General features: G+C 34.3%; 2 protein-coding genes and 1 long non-coding RNA gene across 3 annotated transcripts; 1 reads left to right on the top strand and 2 right to left on the bottom strand.

The window, feature by feature from the left end:
* Positions 1-4,096: 4,096 nt before the first annotated feature.
* Positions 4,097-7,125, bottom strand: LOC120578368 (uncharacterized). Its single transcript, XM_039831049.1, has 2 exons — positions 6,682-7,125; positions 4,097-4,120 (listed from the first exon to the last, which is right to left on the bottom strand). The coding sequence occupies exons 1-2, from the start codon at positions 7,123-7,125 to the stop codon at positions 4,097-4,099; spliced, it is 468 nt and encodes a 155-aa protein (XP_039686983.1).
* Positions 7,126-11,185: 4,060 nt separating this feature from the next.
* LOC120578212 (uncharacterized) lies at positions 11,186-14,790 on the top strand. Its single transcript, XM_039830593.1, has 4 exons — positions 11,186-11,351; positions 12,473-13,065; positions 13,785-14,101; positions 14,318-14,790. Exons 2-4 carry the CDS (start codon positions 12,499-12,501, stop codon positions 14,430-14,432), a joined length of 999 nt encoding a protein of 332 aa, XP_039686527.1. The 5' UTR covers positions 11,186-11,351; positions 12,473-12,498; the 3' UTR covers positions 14,433-14,790.
* Positions 13,525-16,314, bottom strand: LOC120578213 (uncharacterized). The gene is made up of 3 exons (XR_005644151.1): positions 15,943-16,314; positions 14,323-14,461; positions 13,525-14,223 (listed from the first exon to the last, which is right to left on the bottom strand). It is a non-coding gene; the product is annotated as an uncharacterized lncRNA (long non-coding RNA).
* Between the last annotated feature and the right edge of the window lie 572 nt (positions 16,315-16,886).

Raw genomic sequence — 16,886 nt, 5'->3', positions numbered from 1 at the left:
ACCTATGGAGGTATGGAGTGGGAAACCGGCAGATTACTCTTCTTTGAAGGTTTTCGGAGCTTTGGCATATGCGCATATCAAGCAAGACAAGCTTGAGCCTAGAGCTTTGAAATGTGTCTTCATTGGTTATCCGGAAGGTGTGAAGGGGTACAAGTTGTGGAAATTGGAATCTAGTGGAGGATCAAAAGTCTTGATTAGTAGGGATGTTACCTTTGATGAGACCCGTATGGGGATGAAGTGTAAAGACCTAGAGACTTTAGTACCGGAAACAATGGTGGAGAAAACTCAGTTTGAGGTGGAGCTTCCAAATGAAGAAGAAGAAGATGTAGAAGATGAAGCTTCGACATCGGATACAAGTGGAACTCAACCGGTAGTGGATCCGGATTATCTCTTGGCTAGAGATAGAGAAAGAAGGACCATTACGGCTCCTAGTAGATATGGTTATGCGGACTTGGTGTGTTTTGCTCTAAATGCAGCTGAAGATGTGCAAGACTCGGAGCCTAGAAACTTCAAGGAGGCATTTGAGAGCAAAGAGAGCAAGTTTTGGTTGAAGGCGGTGAATGAAGAGATGGATTCATTGGAAAGGAACCAAACTTGGAAACTTGTGAAGCTACCTAAACCCCAAAGGGTAGTTGGATGCAAGTGGATCTTCAAGAAAAAGGAAGGTATTCCGGGTGTTGAAGGTCCAAGGTACAAAGCAAGACTTGTGGCCAAGGTTTTCACTCAAGTGGAGGGGATCGACTACAATGAGATCTTTTCACCGGTGGTGAAACATTGTTCCATAAGGATACTTATGGCTATCGTGAATCAATTCAATCTTGAGTTGGAACAAATGGATGTGAAGACCGCTTTCTTACATGGTGACCTTGAAGAGACAATCTACATGGAGCAACCAGAAGGTTTTGTGGAGGACAAGTCTAAGGTATGTCTTTTGAAGAAATCTTTGTATGGGTTGAAGCAAAGCCCTAGGCAATGGTATCGTCGGTTTGATGAATTTCTTTTGAAGACCGGTTTTGTGAGAAGCGGATATGATTCTTGTGTGTACATGTTGAAGAAGAGTGAGAAAGTCATTCTCTACCTTCTTTTATATGTTGATGATATCTTGATGGCGAGCTCTAGCAAGGATGAGATTATGAAGCTCAAAGAAAAGTTAAATGGTGAATTTGAGATGAAAGATCTTGGTCCGGCAAAGAGAGTTCTTGGAATTGATATCTTGAGGAATCGTGACAAAGGCGAACTTTTCTTATCTCAACTTAGTTATTTGAAGAAGGTGGTGGAACGTTTTAGAATGTCAAACTCTAAAACCGTGAGCACTCCCTTGGGGCACCACACAAAGTCGTCCATACAACAATGTCCTCAATCCGAGGATGAGAAGCAATTGATGGAAGGTACTCCCTATGCAAGTGGGGTTGGAAGCATCATGTATGGAATGGTTTGTAGTAGACCGGACTTAGCTTATGTGGTTAGCATTGTGAGTCGGTTTATGGCAAATCCGGGTATTATGCATTGGCAAGCTTTGAAGTGGGTATTGAGGTATTTGAATGGGTCTTTGAAGGGCGGTTTGAAGTACACAAGAGCAGCTCAAGATGAAGACGCTTTGGAGGGGTATGTTGATGCGGACTATGCGGGCAATGTGGACACTAGAAAATCCTTATCGGGTTTTGTGTTTACCCTTTATGGCACGACTATTAGTTGGAAGGCAAATCAACAATCCATGGTGGCATTATCTACCACTCAAGCGGAGTACATCGCACTTGTTGAAGGTGTGAAAGAGGCCATATGGTTGAAAGGGATGATTGGTGAGTTAGGAATTACTCAAGAATGTGTGAAGATACATTGTGATAGTCAAAGTGCCATTCACTTGGCAAATCATCAAGTGTATCATGAGAGGACAAAGCACATTGACATTCGCTTGCACTTTGTTATAGACATGATTGAATCAAAAGAGATTGTGGTTGAAAAAGTGGCATCGGAAGAGAATCCGGCAGATGTGTTCACCAAGTCATTGCCTAGATCAAGGTTCAAGCATTGCTTGGACTTGATCAAATTTGTCGAAGAGTAATTCCCTTTTGGAGAGAGCAGCATGGTGGTTGATGGTTAAACTGACATCACCACCAAATTAGAAGTCAAGGTGGAGAAATTTTGAGTTTTGGCTTCAAATTTGTGGTTTGGAAGAACAGAGAAATCGTGACACGAATTTGGCATCGTGACACGATTTTGTGATGCCGTGAGCTGGTTTGCAGGGTGCCAAATCGTGACACGATCTTGGGAAATCGTGACACGATTTTCAAACTTGCTCGTTAAGTATCCTTGATAAGGACTGGTCGTACCTTGTGACGTACGTACCAATCGTGACACGACTTGGAAATCGTGACACAATTTTATCAGAGGAAGGCTGATATTTAAGTGTTCTTGTGCAGATTTTGAAGTAGAGCTTGGAAGAGCTTAGAGAGAGAAACTTGGATTACAAAGGAGGGAATTCTAGGGTTGAGTGTCTTTGTAGAGAGGATCTCTTGGGTTGGGAAAAACATTGTAAACACCTTGGGTAGTGAGATTTCACCATTGGAAGGATCTAAAGCTTCCTCTTGTGTCTTCTCTTTTAGGGTTCATATTGTGAGAGTGGGGAAACACAAATGGGTAGAAACTAGGACTTGTTCTTGTGTAAGCTTGCAAGCTATTTTTCTTGTAACCCTTTGTAACACTTTCATCATAGTGGATTGGAGAGCTGCTCTCTCCCCCAGATTAGGTCATATTGGCTGAACTGGGTCAACAATCTTTTTGGTGTGTTTGTTCTTCCTTTCTTGCTTATCTTGTTTGCTTTGTATTCTCTTGTGTGGTGTTGCTCTACACTAGTCTAGGGCTGTTTTTGTTGTTGTTGCTTGGAGACACTTTACACATAGATTACCACTTCCTTTTGCTCCACACATCTTTGTTTACATTGGTGTGAGTTTCAACCAGATTCACAACAAAATTGTTGGGCCAAAATTTCACAATCTCTGCGGATACTCACTTTGTAAATAATATTACTTGATGGCAATTTAGTACATTTGCTAAATTATCCATCAACGGAATTAGAACCGAAGGATTGGCTAGTGCTTAATTAGTTTGATCAAATGCATTTTGTTTCTCATCTCCCCACACGATTCCATCTGAATCTTTCAACCACATCAATGGAGAAAATGCTTTCATTTTTCAACTCGATTTAGATATGAATCTTCTCAAGAAATTGATATTCCATCTGAATCTTTGTATATGGAAGCCTTGCTTCCATGATAGATTGGGCCTTCCTCAATCCCTTTCTTGTGTACTAAGAAACCCAAGAAGGTCCCTGTTGAGATTCCAAATGCACATTTAAGGGCATGTTTTAGTTCCAGCTACTAGTTTTGAAAGTTCTTTAACTTAACTACCACATCATTAATATAGACCTCCATGATTTTACCAATTCGGTCGTGGAAAAGGATATTCAAGGACCTTTGATAAGTGAGATCAACATTATTTAATTTGAATGGCATAACAATCTATTCATAATCCCCAATGCGACTGGACTATCAGATGGATGTCCATACATGAATCTGAGAATTCCGTTGCTAGCCGCTGCATCGACTGACATATACACATCATATTCATCCTTGGTAGTTGCCAGATTTAAATTTCTATAGTATATGCAAACTTCAACATGTCCATTCTTCTTGATCATATGTACGAAATTTGAAAGTCTTTACACATATCTCGTCATTCTAATAAATCTTGCCAACCAGCGGAATTTATTAGAACTAAATAGAATACAAAAAATGAAAGTGATTGTAGGATTTTAATTGTCCACCTTTTTGTTGGAATTAACATGGTTAATCATTAGTATTAGTTTATGACATGTCTTTTAAATTAAAAAAGTAGAGTTATGACCTCGTTATATAGCGGTGAAAGTTTTATTTTTATATCACCGCAATTCAACCAGTTATAATTGGGGTGTTCCCTTAAGATGACTTAAAACTCTAAATTCATACCTAGATTCGATTAAAAGAATTTAATTAAGAAACTAATAAATTCACCGTTGTCTTGGTTGATATGGAGTAGGGTTTTCAGTCCTATAATCCCCCTAGAGATCAGGTTTCTCAGTGGTCTGAAAAAGCATTAGAAACAGACATTTGAATCATAAACTGATCAAACAACTTTATTAATTGAATACAACAAATAAGAAGAGGTTCATTATAAAACTTTAAAATAGTGTAATCATGTGTCTATTCGTGAACATTATATATATAATATGGGTAGTGTTAACCTATGCCTTTAAGACACATGTTAAAAAATCCAAAAAAAGAAAGATTTTCTTAAACTTTGTACATTCAATTCATTAAAACATTAAAGATTAAATTTAATGTACGCATTCCAATACACCATTTCTACATTTTGTTTCTAAACTTATGCCCTTAAGACACAAGTTAACATTTCTCATATAATATATAATTGTTCATGATAAGTAATGTAGAAACTGTTCGAAGATTTGTATCTCTACACCAAAAGTCTTTTGCTTAGGAAGACTAAATACACAATGATGGGTTTACTTAGTTCCGAATTTAGCTTTAGATTATTGGAAATAACAAGGAGGCTTTTAAACTTATTGATTTCTTGCATTTAGTTGGAACTCTTCTGGCTCATATTTGGAACTTATTAATGCAACATAGGAACCATTATTTCTGAAAATTTAGGTTACTATCATTGGAATATGCAGTATAGTTTAAGGTGACTGAGTTCAAAATTTTGATTTTGGTTCGGTTCAGTTTGGTTAATAAGCAAGTAAACGGTTAACCGAATCATAACTTTAATTCAGTTCGGTTCGATTATTCTTAACCATTTCAACATTCCGGTTCAGTTTGATTCGGTTAATATGCTTAACCGAACCATGCCCACCCCTACCAAAAGACATATGTTTCTCTATAAATATACACACTTTGGAGGTAGAAAAATTGAAATAAAATTACACTCTTTTGAGTTAAAACTCTACTGAAAATAATACTAAATTTTATTTATTCTTTTCTCTTGTACAGGAAAGTAAACGAACATATAAATTGGTTGGGGCGAATCGAACATATATAATACTTGGTGTTTCGCACAAGCTTTGAAATTATGTGCAACATGATGGGTGGAATCTATGGTTATATTATTATAAATAGAGACGTTAGGTCTCCTTTGTCGTCACTCTATGAACAATGCTCGTTTGCAGTTTGCCCCATTTAGAACCACAAATCTGGGAGCACTTGATAAGGCAAAGGAAGACTCTTGTCTTAAATCTCGGTGAATTCGGGTAATCGTGATTATGACTTCAAGTAAGTTTGTCCTAATTTCATATAATATATTGATCATTTAACCTTGCATGTGGTATCAGAACATCATCAAATCGATCACAACATTAACTTGTTTTAATAAAACCAAATCTCACAATTGATTGTAGCCACAAAATATTAGAAGAAATTCTAACTCAACATTCATCATATTCCTATTCATCTTCTTGTTCAAATTATTTATAGCAGACCAACAACACAAGATCTAACATTTTTCTAGTATGTAACATTCCAAAATATTTATTAGTCTATCACACTAGCAACGACATGAGTGGTAAATGTCAGGTTTCTTAATCTATAGAATTTAACATTTCAAAGAGACAATCTTTAAATGTGTTTCAAATTGTTGAACAAAATAGTCAGGCTAACCATCAATATTTTTATTTTATTTTTTTAATCCGGCCAATTACGAGTTGTAGAAGCTCAGTCCCTTAGCTTAACTCAGTTGGTAGGAACAATGCATAATATATGCAAGGTTCAAGGTTCAAATCCCGACCACCACCAAAAAATATTCGGAATGTATTCTCTCAACTAGAATTCTCTCGATTTTTTTCAATCGTTACTTCTCAACTACATACACAATATCCTCTTTTCTATATGATATTGAATATTTCTTTTTTTTTACAAGATATTTTATTTCTTTTTATCTCTCTCGTGTTTAATAATGTAGATATAACAATAAAACAAACAACGGAGAAAATTTCACTTGAGAGAATCCATTTCCTATTACATCCAACTATTGTTGTTCTAACCTCAAACTTCTAATACCTACTCTTAAGCTTAACTCGGGTATTGAATCAATATATATTCTTTTTTTTAAGGAAGGTATTGAATCAAATATTTGTTTGTAAGGTTTATGGTCAGGATCATTTTTTTTTTCTTTCAACAATATGGTAAAGTTTTTAAGCACACAATTTACCTACCAGTGCATGCGGAATAAAGTTGCTAACTTGGTATCATTATCATAAAAATCACAGGTGGGACACATACGTTCAATAATACGTATATATTAAAAGAACAGCTAATTTTGAAAGAGAAAAGAAAACAATTTATTTTTTATTTTTTCCTTTATCTTTTAAAAAATAAATGTAAACATTTATTATTTATATGCATAAATGGAGGATGTGATATAGAAATACATGCACAAAAAAAAAAAAAATTATGGGTCCCATCATCATTAATTTTTTTTTTTAAAATTATGTGTTATCTCTTAAATTGAAGAAATTGAGTGATCTTAACTCAGGCAGTTGATTATTTTTTTTTTTTTTTTTTTTTTTGAGGTAAAGCTTGCTTATAGCATTTCATTATTAATAATAATCGTTTCAATACAATTTGGGATTACATAAAAAGTGGTGGGACTAGCTAAGGAAACAGCTTCTCTTGCGAGAGCATGAGCAGCCGAATTCGCTTGTCGTCTAACAAACTCTACCCGAGAGTTTAGAAAAGAAAGAGAGAACAACTCTCTACAAGCTGCAATGATGCTTCCAAATTCTGTAACATCGCTATGGTGTGAATGGAATGCATCCCGTGTAACCTTGGAGTCAAGCTCAAAATCAATAGAGTCAAACCGCATGTCTTGCAGCCAATGTAGAGTGTGAAACAGCCCCAAAGCTTCACCAACTGCTACGGGATAAAGATAATTGAAGTGTAACGTCTTAGCCAACACAAAGGTTCCGGACTCATCTCGAAGGCAGACACCAATGCCTGTCCATTGAAATTGATCCGAGAAGGCCGCGTCAATATTGCATTTATATCTCCCAGCACTCGGTGGCAGCCATTGAAGCATGACAGCACCTGTTTGAGGATGGTGCTGATGCGTGGGAAAACATGTCGTTAGTTTCTATCCTTTTTTAATTTTGATTTTGATTTTGATTTAATAACGGTAAAACATGTCATTCATTCAATGTTCAAACTAGAAATTCATTTACAAAAAGAAAAACTAGATATCGATTTTTGTTTGAATAAATTAATTTGTGATATATAAATCAATCAAGAAGTGCTTCATATTTAAATAGAGAGAATAGATGGTCTTTGTTATGTACTCCTTCTATTTTAAATTATAAACCACTTTATCAAATTTCAGACAAATAAAGAAATGTAGCTCCGTTAAATAAAGTATAATGGCTATGATACAAAAATAAACATGATTATTTTTAAATATCATATAACGATATATAATTTATGACAAATTTTGTTTGCAAAGTAATTTATAATATGGTATGGATGTAGTGTTTAATTTAAAGATTTTTGGGTTAACTATTTAAATTGACCTTGTAATATATATGATGTTTGAAAAATAACCCTGTAAAAATAAAACACATATTTTAACTCTGTAAAAAGCCAAACATCCGGAGCACCACGTCGAGCAGCCCCCTGCCTGGGAATAGCCTCCTCACGGCACAATCAAGTGCAATGTTGACGCAACCCTTCTAATGGTAATTCGGTAATGTGTTATGGTTTATGCTTTTGTGACTCTTCTGAAAACCTTCTCTTTGGTAAGTCGGGTTTCAAACTTTTGTCGGTCACTGTTTTTGAAGTTGAAGTTTAGGTCTCTTGGAATCTCTCAAAATGGCCATCTCCAAAGACCTCCGCCATTTTGCATTCGAAACAGATAGTAAACTCTTGGTTGATCTACTAGGAAACACCAATCTTCCACTTAATGAAATTGGTGATTTAGTTTCGGAATGTAAGACTCTCTTGTTAAGTAATCCCGACTATGTAGTGTCGTTTATTAGAAGCCAGACAAATAGTGTGGCTGATTGCTAGAGCTGATCTATCCAATCCTAGCCCCCCATATCTTTTATGATGTTCCTACTACCTTGTATTCTCTATTTATGAATGAAATGCAGTAATTTTGCCTTTGCTAATTTTTTTTGAGATTCTTCCTATTTTATACCATGTAATATACGCGAAGTCCAAAAAAGTGACTTAGAGGATGAATATTTTCATGATTTTTTTATAGACTTTAAAATATGACTTTCAACTAAAAAATTAATTTTTTTTGACAAAGGACATATTAATTATGAATTTTTAAAGCGCAAAAAATAAAATAAAGGAAATCTCGACCTAGAAATTGAGTTTTAAGATGATTGTTTGCAGAGAAAACTATAAAAATGCATAGAAAGGATCTATGAACTTTCATAGCATTTCAGAGAAACCTCGATTTATTTTGATTTTTCAACGAAAACATACAAAATTTTAATTTTTTGTCCAATTAAGCATATACTCATGGTCAAATTTCATTCACTAATTTTGTAGGCATGGTTAGAACATCATAAGTACTTTCACCATAAAATTTTGGAGTTTTTAAAGGAGAAATAAGTTAATTATGAATTGTTTAAAAAATTTATAATTATGGAGAATAAAAATTCATAATTAATCACCCCCTTATCAAAAAATTCTTATTTTTTAGGAAAAACCGTATTTTTTTTTAAGCAAGAAAAACAAATAAATAAAAAGATAATACAAAAAGCCGGATGAACCTAAACCTGACCCACCAACCACAAATCAACCCTTCAAAAGGGTAATACAACAAAGATTAACAAAAACGAGTATAAAATAAGCAACTGGAAGAAAATCTAATGATAAACCCAAATGTGCAAAGTTATAAACACAAGAAAGTACAAACCAGCAAGCCCAACGCATAGCCCAAAACTAGTTTGCAAAACAATTTGAGTAAAATGCCACAACCATTGGACGAACCGGAACGAACCAGAGAAAAGCCTGAGTAAAATCAAACTCATCTTTTCATGTATGGTCTATGAACCTACCGCCAACACTAATAGATTCACGAAACCAACAGCCCCTACAATCAATCACGGTGAGCATTAACATCTATTTCGAGCCCAACGAATCCCACATGAAGCAAACCAGATCTAAAAAACTGAACCAGGAGGAAGGCGACAAGGTTTTGAATCAGAACCTAAAACAACAAGAACCAACAATGACCCTCACAGGTTTTAGAGACCACAAAACCATACTCTTTCGGATTTTCAGACAAACCAACAACCACAACCCCGATTGGGGTTTCAATTGTACCAAATAGGACCCAATCCATATGACTTGGGTAAGCGACAATGGATTTCAACCAAAAACAAGCAACCGAGATCTGACTTTTGCATCAGATTTACCCAGATCTAGAACCAGCTTCAGAAGAAAACTTTTTCGACGACGGTGTCAGTGAAGAGCTACATGGAGCGCGCAACAACTCCTAGGGGTTAAAATATGTGCTTTTATTTTTACATGTCATTTTTCAGACTTCACGTGTACTACATGGTCATTTTGAACAATTAACTTAAAACTTTTATATTTCTTTCGCTATCATAATTAGAGTTTTTAACAATCGGTTGTGTTGTCCAATAAATGTGAGTTAGAAGTCTCAAGATGTTCAGAAAAGTAGAGGTTGGGCCCTTTATAACTAAGAAGACCCATAAACCTATTGTCTTAAGGTTTTGGGTAGAAGTGTGGTGTCCAACTCACATGTGTGATTGCATTGAGCCAATTTGGATGACCCCTCATGACTTAATAGTGACATTAGAGTCGTGGTTCAGCGAAGAGTTTGATTGGCTCCTTGTATCGAAAGTCTTCCTACCAAGGTGTTCAGGCGGCGTGTCTTATTGAGAAAAGTGACAACGGCGGTCCAAGCAAGTTTGTGCGGATGGAAAAGCCTCTACATGAAGGGGTGAGCATGATGAATTGATGAGCTCACACTTCAGGGGAGATTGTTGTGTAGCAAGTTTGAGTTAGAAATCTCACATTGCTTAGAAAAATGGAGGTTTAACACTTAATAAGTGAGAAGACCGCCATGAACTCATTCACTTAAGGTTTTAGGTAAAAGTGTGTTGTCCAACTTACTGAATTCTGCTCTTTACTCAAATGGATTTGCTCATTCTCAAAGTAAATGACCAAAATGCCCTTGCGTGAGTTAAGTCATAGAAATCATAAAATTTTAAATTATCTTATCTTTTTTAGAGGAAATTATCTTATAATATTTATCATTAATTTTCATGCATGCATTATTCTAAAAAATAAAAATCATGCATTAATTTTAATACTAATTTTAATTTATCATTGTTTTTCCACTCACATAATTCAAATATCTCATTTAAAAAAATGAGCATTTTAGTTTATTTTTCTTGTCATATCTAATGAAAGAGGTTTAACTCCTCCAATTAAATTAGAAATTTGTAGTTGAATTTTTTTTGTTTGTTTTGGGTCCCAATTTAAAAGGAAAGCCTTTTTATTTGTCTTCATAAATAAGAAACAATGATAACAAACAACGCTACGGTTGATGATGGTATAGACAGAGTGATGCACCCATTGAACGTAACCTTTCATCTTGTACCCCAATCTTCTTACAGAAAGTCAACTTTTTTTTTTTTTATCAAATTAGAATGTTAATAAACACTTCCATATTTTTCTTTTTGAAATTTGAATGCTTTAAATTAAATTCCAAATTACATTATATATTTTTGAATTTTTTTTATCGAGGAAAAAAAAAAAACTAAGCAAAACGCTGTCTAAATATCCGAGAGGCATCCACAATATTTAACTGAGGTGGAGGAGACATCCATATCTTCAAGGAATCAACATTTTTAGATAAAGAGAAATTCACACCTAGTATATGTATATATATACACATAAAAAACTAAGTCTGGTGTTTGTTATGGTCATGCGAATTTCTTGGTAACCAAACGAAAATAGTGTGTTATAGAGGAATACATACAAAACAATACAGAAAAAGTGTATGCAACATTTGAGTTTTTTTTTTTTTTTTTTTTACTGAAGCAACATTTGTGTTGCATGTGTTGTACAATGTTGTTTGGTATTATGTTTTAAGGGTATTAATTGGATTGAACTGTCCATTTAATGTTGTACAATGTTTTTCTTTTTCTTTTTGAAACCGTTCCTGTATTGTACTCAATGAAACTAGATTGGTCTCAAATTTGCGTTTCTTTTTTGCAGGTATTATTAACTAGAGCTAGAGTTACAAGTGATTCATAAATTTTACAGGTGATACTTTAGAGCTACTACTTTTTTTTCTTTTGAATTGTGCTTTGGAATTATCAATCATAAGGTAAATTGAAGCTGGATATTTTCTTTGGAAAATCTTGTGCTTTTGAAAACCTTGTACTTTTGAAAATCTATGTGCAGTTGTTGTTTTTTTTTTGGGATGTGTTTTTTTTTACCATCTTTTGATCCTTCTATTAATGTGTTTAAACCATCTAAATATTCATACATTGTCGTTATTTTATTTAATTTTTCGTATTTAATGAGAGATAGTATTCTTCTTCATATGCTTGAGTTGTGAAACTGCTTAATCTCATATACAGAGTCATGTAAGCCAGGTTTATTCATTTTGCAATTCATTTTTTTCTTTGCTTAAATCTTTCATGTGATTACAAAAATTATAGATATAAGATTTTAGAATCCAATTTTCTAAACATTTTTCATTTAAATGTATACCTTAATTCAACCTGGATTTTCTAAGGATGATGAAACTAGCCAAATATCATGTGTTCACCTAGAATGAAGTAATTTTGTTCTTTCATCTTCTTTGTAAATGTCTAGATAAATTATTCATATGTGATTGACATGAACAACGAGATACGGTTACACAATGTCTTAGAAAGTGAACCTAATCGGACGGTTCAACTGGTTGAACTGTGAACTGCCACTATCTACGGATTGGTTATCTGAGCAGTTCAATTGCACTGTTGTCCCGATTTCAGCTTTTAAAACATTGCAGAATATCATAGGCTCAGATCTCATACTATTGTATACCAGAAAAAGAGGGATTTGTTTCTAAAATGAATACTTATTTTGAGGTGTGTTGTCGATTTTGTATGTTCTTGGTGTATAATAGTCTCTTGAACAATAAATAGCCAAGATTTTTTTCCCTAAACGGCTAAACCGTTCAATTTGGATTTCGTGCAGTAACCACGTCACACACTTTTATCCGATCTCAAATTAATGGTCGGGATTGTTTAATAGTAGTTTTTTATTGTGTAATCTAAACCGTTTGATCTCAGAGTAACGGCTGAGATCATTTACTGCGTTAAAACATGTAGGCACTGCAGAGAATCGGATCCTATTCTAGCCCACAAACCTGACACCACTCTTTTTCGATGCAGTGTTGCAAGTGATAATTCTGTCAAAGATGTGGAGTTCAAAAGTATACAGCAAGAGACAACCACATTTATTTGGTTGTGAAGATCAAAGTAGTCAAGACCATACGAAAAAATTTCATGATAGAGTGAAGAGTAATAATTTTGTGATAAGGGAGGTTCCGATACAGAAATTATTCAACGTAGACAATTGTACAGATAATTCTTCCAGCGACTTGTCGGATTTCATCAAAAGCAATAATTTTTCTTCTACAAGCATGAATGTCCTAGACTACAATATGCCTGAGCTGGTTGTTTTTATTCAAGAGGATCAACAACAATATGTAAAGGACATTTGCATCGATAGGGAAGTTTTACCAGAAAGAAAGTGTGACGTGAATAGCGAAAGTGATTTAAATCATGAAGTAATGGAAACAATATCAAGTAATTCATTTGGATCAGATTCAGAATGTTCCTCTCAACATATTTCCTTTAAGGAAGCTATGAAAGTGCATGGTTTCAGAAACTTGATGAAAAGTGAAATGGAGCTTGATTTAGGAAACAGGATTTCCATTGATCAACACTTCCCAAGCAGGACAGCATCAGAGACACTTAGAGAGGTTAGACATTTTAACTCTTAGTTTGTACATTTTATCTCTTTGAACACAGATTTGAATCATTAATTTTTAGAATATTGCCACCAGACCAATAAGACATATGCATCTTGAAACTTAATATGGTATCATAGTCTATCTATCGGGTCATACACCATTTATAATCACGCACCAAGCACAATAGTGTTTATAATCACGCACCAAGCCCAATAGTGAGGGGGTGTGAAAAATAAAAGTATCACATTGAATAGAGATAAAGGGGGTTGCTAATGGAGGTTGGTCCAACTGGTAAAGGGTTGGCTCATATCTCGCAGGGGTGGGTTAAAAAAGAGCCTTGTTGGTGAGCACTCGGGACCAACTCACCTATATTTTTATTTGGCCAAAAGAGTCTTGATATTTCAGGAGTTGAGTTAGTTCCGACCCAAATTCTGTTAACTTCTGTCATATGCTTGCGTATATGATTCATTGAAGATATAAATAAATAAACATTTTCAACAAGATAGTTAGTTCACTGCCATCTACACTATCACAAAAGGTGAAGTACATAAAAATTTAGTAGCACAACTTGCACTTAGAATTTAAGGCTCCCACGTCAAGTGTTAGAAGCTCATTCAAAAATATCAAAATAGATATAATATTGTTACCTCAGTGGAACACATTGAAATTAAATCCAAAGTATGCTACCTCTAAATTTGTTGACCCATTTTATCTTTTACAATTTTCAGGCTTTCCAAAGGGAAAGAAACTTTTCTAGGTCCTTTGAGAATTGGCAGAGAACAAGTGGAAGCAGAGTGGAGTTTCCACATAGCAGAGAGTGTTTACAAGTAACTGACTCAAACATGTATAGACCTGATATAAGTTACTTACAAAGTATAACAAGTTCAGACAACAAACAAGTTGATGATCATCAAGAGACTTCAAATAGTGCCTCGGACTCTCAATCTGATCAAACATCATGTACTTGTCATGCAAACACCTCTAGCATTGCCTCTCATCAATCTAATGATAGCATAAGCAGTTCACACTCATTTTCTTTTCCCGTGTAAGTTACTTTGTTCTTGTTTAATTATACACTAGTAAATATCTTGCGCGCAATCTTTGAACTGCAGTGGTTAATGAGTTTCACTGAAAGTCGAACTGATAAGAAGTACCCGAGTTTAAACCCTAACAAGTTATAAGTTAGTTACAATTCTGTCATTTATGTTTCAATATTCGAAATAAATTGTTATAAGTAGTTAAGCTTGTGAATGAATAACAGATTACCTGTGGAATGGAGTGGAAGCCCGGTGAGAATGATGGAAGCTGATAAAAGTCAATCAAGAAAGCACCGATGGAGGAAGATGTTGTTTCCATGTTGCGACTGTGATGACTAATATTTTGCAGTTTATCCAAATCTTTTGGTCTGGAATTTTTTGTGTGATTAGAATGATATGCACAAAATTTACAATATAAGGGAAAGAAAAACACTCCAATGACTTGAAATTTTCAATAGATAGATAGAGAGAGAATGAATAAAATGTAACATTTTATAAATCTTATCGCTATATTTCTTCTCTCTTATCTCTTTTGCTAAACATACTCAGAGTGTAAAAACATAAAATAGAGAAAATTGATCTAGTTATTACATTAATGAATGTATAAGGTTGACACTGCACTTACTTTTACTTCACCAGAAGGAGTTCTAATGACATCTCAGGACACCTATGTTTGTACTTGTACTAATCCTATTAAGTCTATGAAGTGAATAAAACATCCTATCTATTTCAGGATAAAGAGTGTTAGAATCCAAGAATTCATCTAATCAAGCATCATAAGACATAGGAATGCAGCAGCATACATATATCAAGAAATACCGACGATGTCCTAATGCTAAAACAAAATATAAAAATGCCACAATAAATCTCTAAAAAACAAATAACTCTAACACAATTTTTTTTGGATTTTTTAAGGATATGAAATATTCAAAAAAATTAAAAAGCGGTCTAAACGAAGGAATTTTGGATTTTGAGACCGGAGTCCCGTAAGCAGTCCCTGCTAGGGGACTACAGTTCCATGATTTTTTTTGGATAAGCTGGACAAATTTCGGAGCAATCCAAGAAAGTTGACCAAAAACCAATTTTTTAACTAGCTAGAGGTGCTTAACTCCTAATTACATTGTTGTGCCTAATTTGAAATATCAAATGTCAAACATTGCAGTAAACAATTGTAAGAGGTAAACCAAATACTAGTCCTTAGGAAACAAAAATTGACACACATATAAGCTATGAAGCACCAACAGAGACAACAGACAGGACACTGACACAAGTACAACAACAACAACCACCAAGCCTTATCCCACTAAGTGAGGTTGGCTACATGGATCAAATTACGCCATAGTGTTCTATAATGCACTGGCACAAGTAATTATTATTATTTTTTTACCAAACTAACCCACCAAAATTGGCACCGAGCATAATCGAACCCGAGACCCTGAGAGGAGCACACTCCAAGGTCCCAAGCCAACACCACAGATGGTAATAATTTAAAAAAATGAATTATGGGAACGGAATCACATGTGTCAGTGTCGTGCCAGTGTCAGACACCGGAAACACCTTTGATTAGAGCTGTTGGTGCTACATAACATTTCCACCTCACTCAATCATAAGGTATGCATCAAATTAACAACATTGAAATTCAATTTACTAGAAAGCCATAGCACAAACCCTAAACTCCTGATCAGAAGATGCAATTGAATCAATGACACGCAATTCAGCAAAAAGATACACAAAGAAGCATAACAAAATCCAGAAGTTCAATTACAATGTAATTTAAAACACAAACATAACATTTAAATCAAATTAATCAATAGATACATTAAAAAATAGAAGTTAAAAGATACGTTACATCAAGTAATTCAAGAAGCATATCAGCTGAAGAAGCTAGGTTTTTGGATAGTTTTCTGCCCAAATGTCTAAGTCTCTTCACTACTGTATCTCTGTCATCAGAGGAAGCCATTTTTTTTTTTTCTCAGAAAGTTACCACACTAAAATTATGCACTTTATAGCCCCAAATGTACCAATTTACAACTCAGCAAAACTCAATTTATGGGTTTATTGGCTAAGTGTTTGACATGCAAGCAGAAAATCACAAAAAGAAAAAAAATTATTTTATTATTTTCCCTTTGTAGGAAATATATTTCACACTTTTTAATTCGGTTTCCTCATAAGAAATTCTCTCTAAAAAGAGTTTTTTCTCTAAGAATGTTTGGTAACATGCGTGGGTATTTAGGATGACAGTGATCCACCTAAGGTATAAAGTTTAACTTTTGAAAAATTAAGGTGGATTGGTTGTGATACTTATATACCATCGTAATATTAAATATAGACTCTTTTTCGTAAATAATATTCCATCCGTTTTAAAATAGTGTCATTTTAGCTAAAAAAAATTGTTTTAAAATGAATGTTATTTTCAGTTTCCAATGCAATAATAACTTTTTCTTTTCAATTGTACCTTCAATTAATATTATGTTACACTACTTTCAAAGTATTACTATTTCTTTAATGAAAAACAAATCAATAGTTGATTAAGATAATTTGGTAAAATTGCTATGATATTTGACTACTTTATTCCATTCCTTAATTTGCGTGCAATTGGCTAAAGCGACACTCATTTTAAAACGGATGGAGTATTTTCAGCATCACTAAAATTGTGAATTTTAATCCAATCATAATAGCATGCATCTGTATTAATTTTCGAAAAAATAACGGAGATCACAAGATAATTTCAGTTGTATATTGTTTGATTTATAAAACTGCTTTAGGGACAGGACAAGTCGAAGACAATTGACA

The sequence above is a fragment of the Medicago truncatula genome, chromosome 2 (assembly GCF_003473485.1).
Source record: "Medicago truncatula cultivar Jemalong A17 chromosome 2, MtrunA17r5.0-ANR, whole genome shotgun sequence".
In the NCBI taxonomy this organism is placed as follows: domain Eukaryota; kingdom Viridiplantae; phylum Streptophyta; class Magnoliopsida; order Fabales; family Fabaceae; genus Medicago; species Medicago truncatula.
The sequence above is the reverse complement of the archived record's forward strand: the minus strand, read 5'-3'. Positions and strand labels throughout refer to the sequence as shown.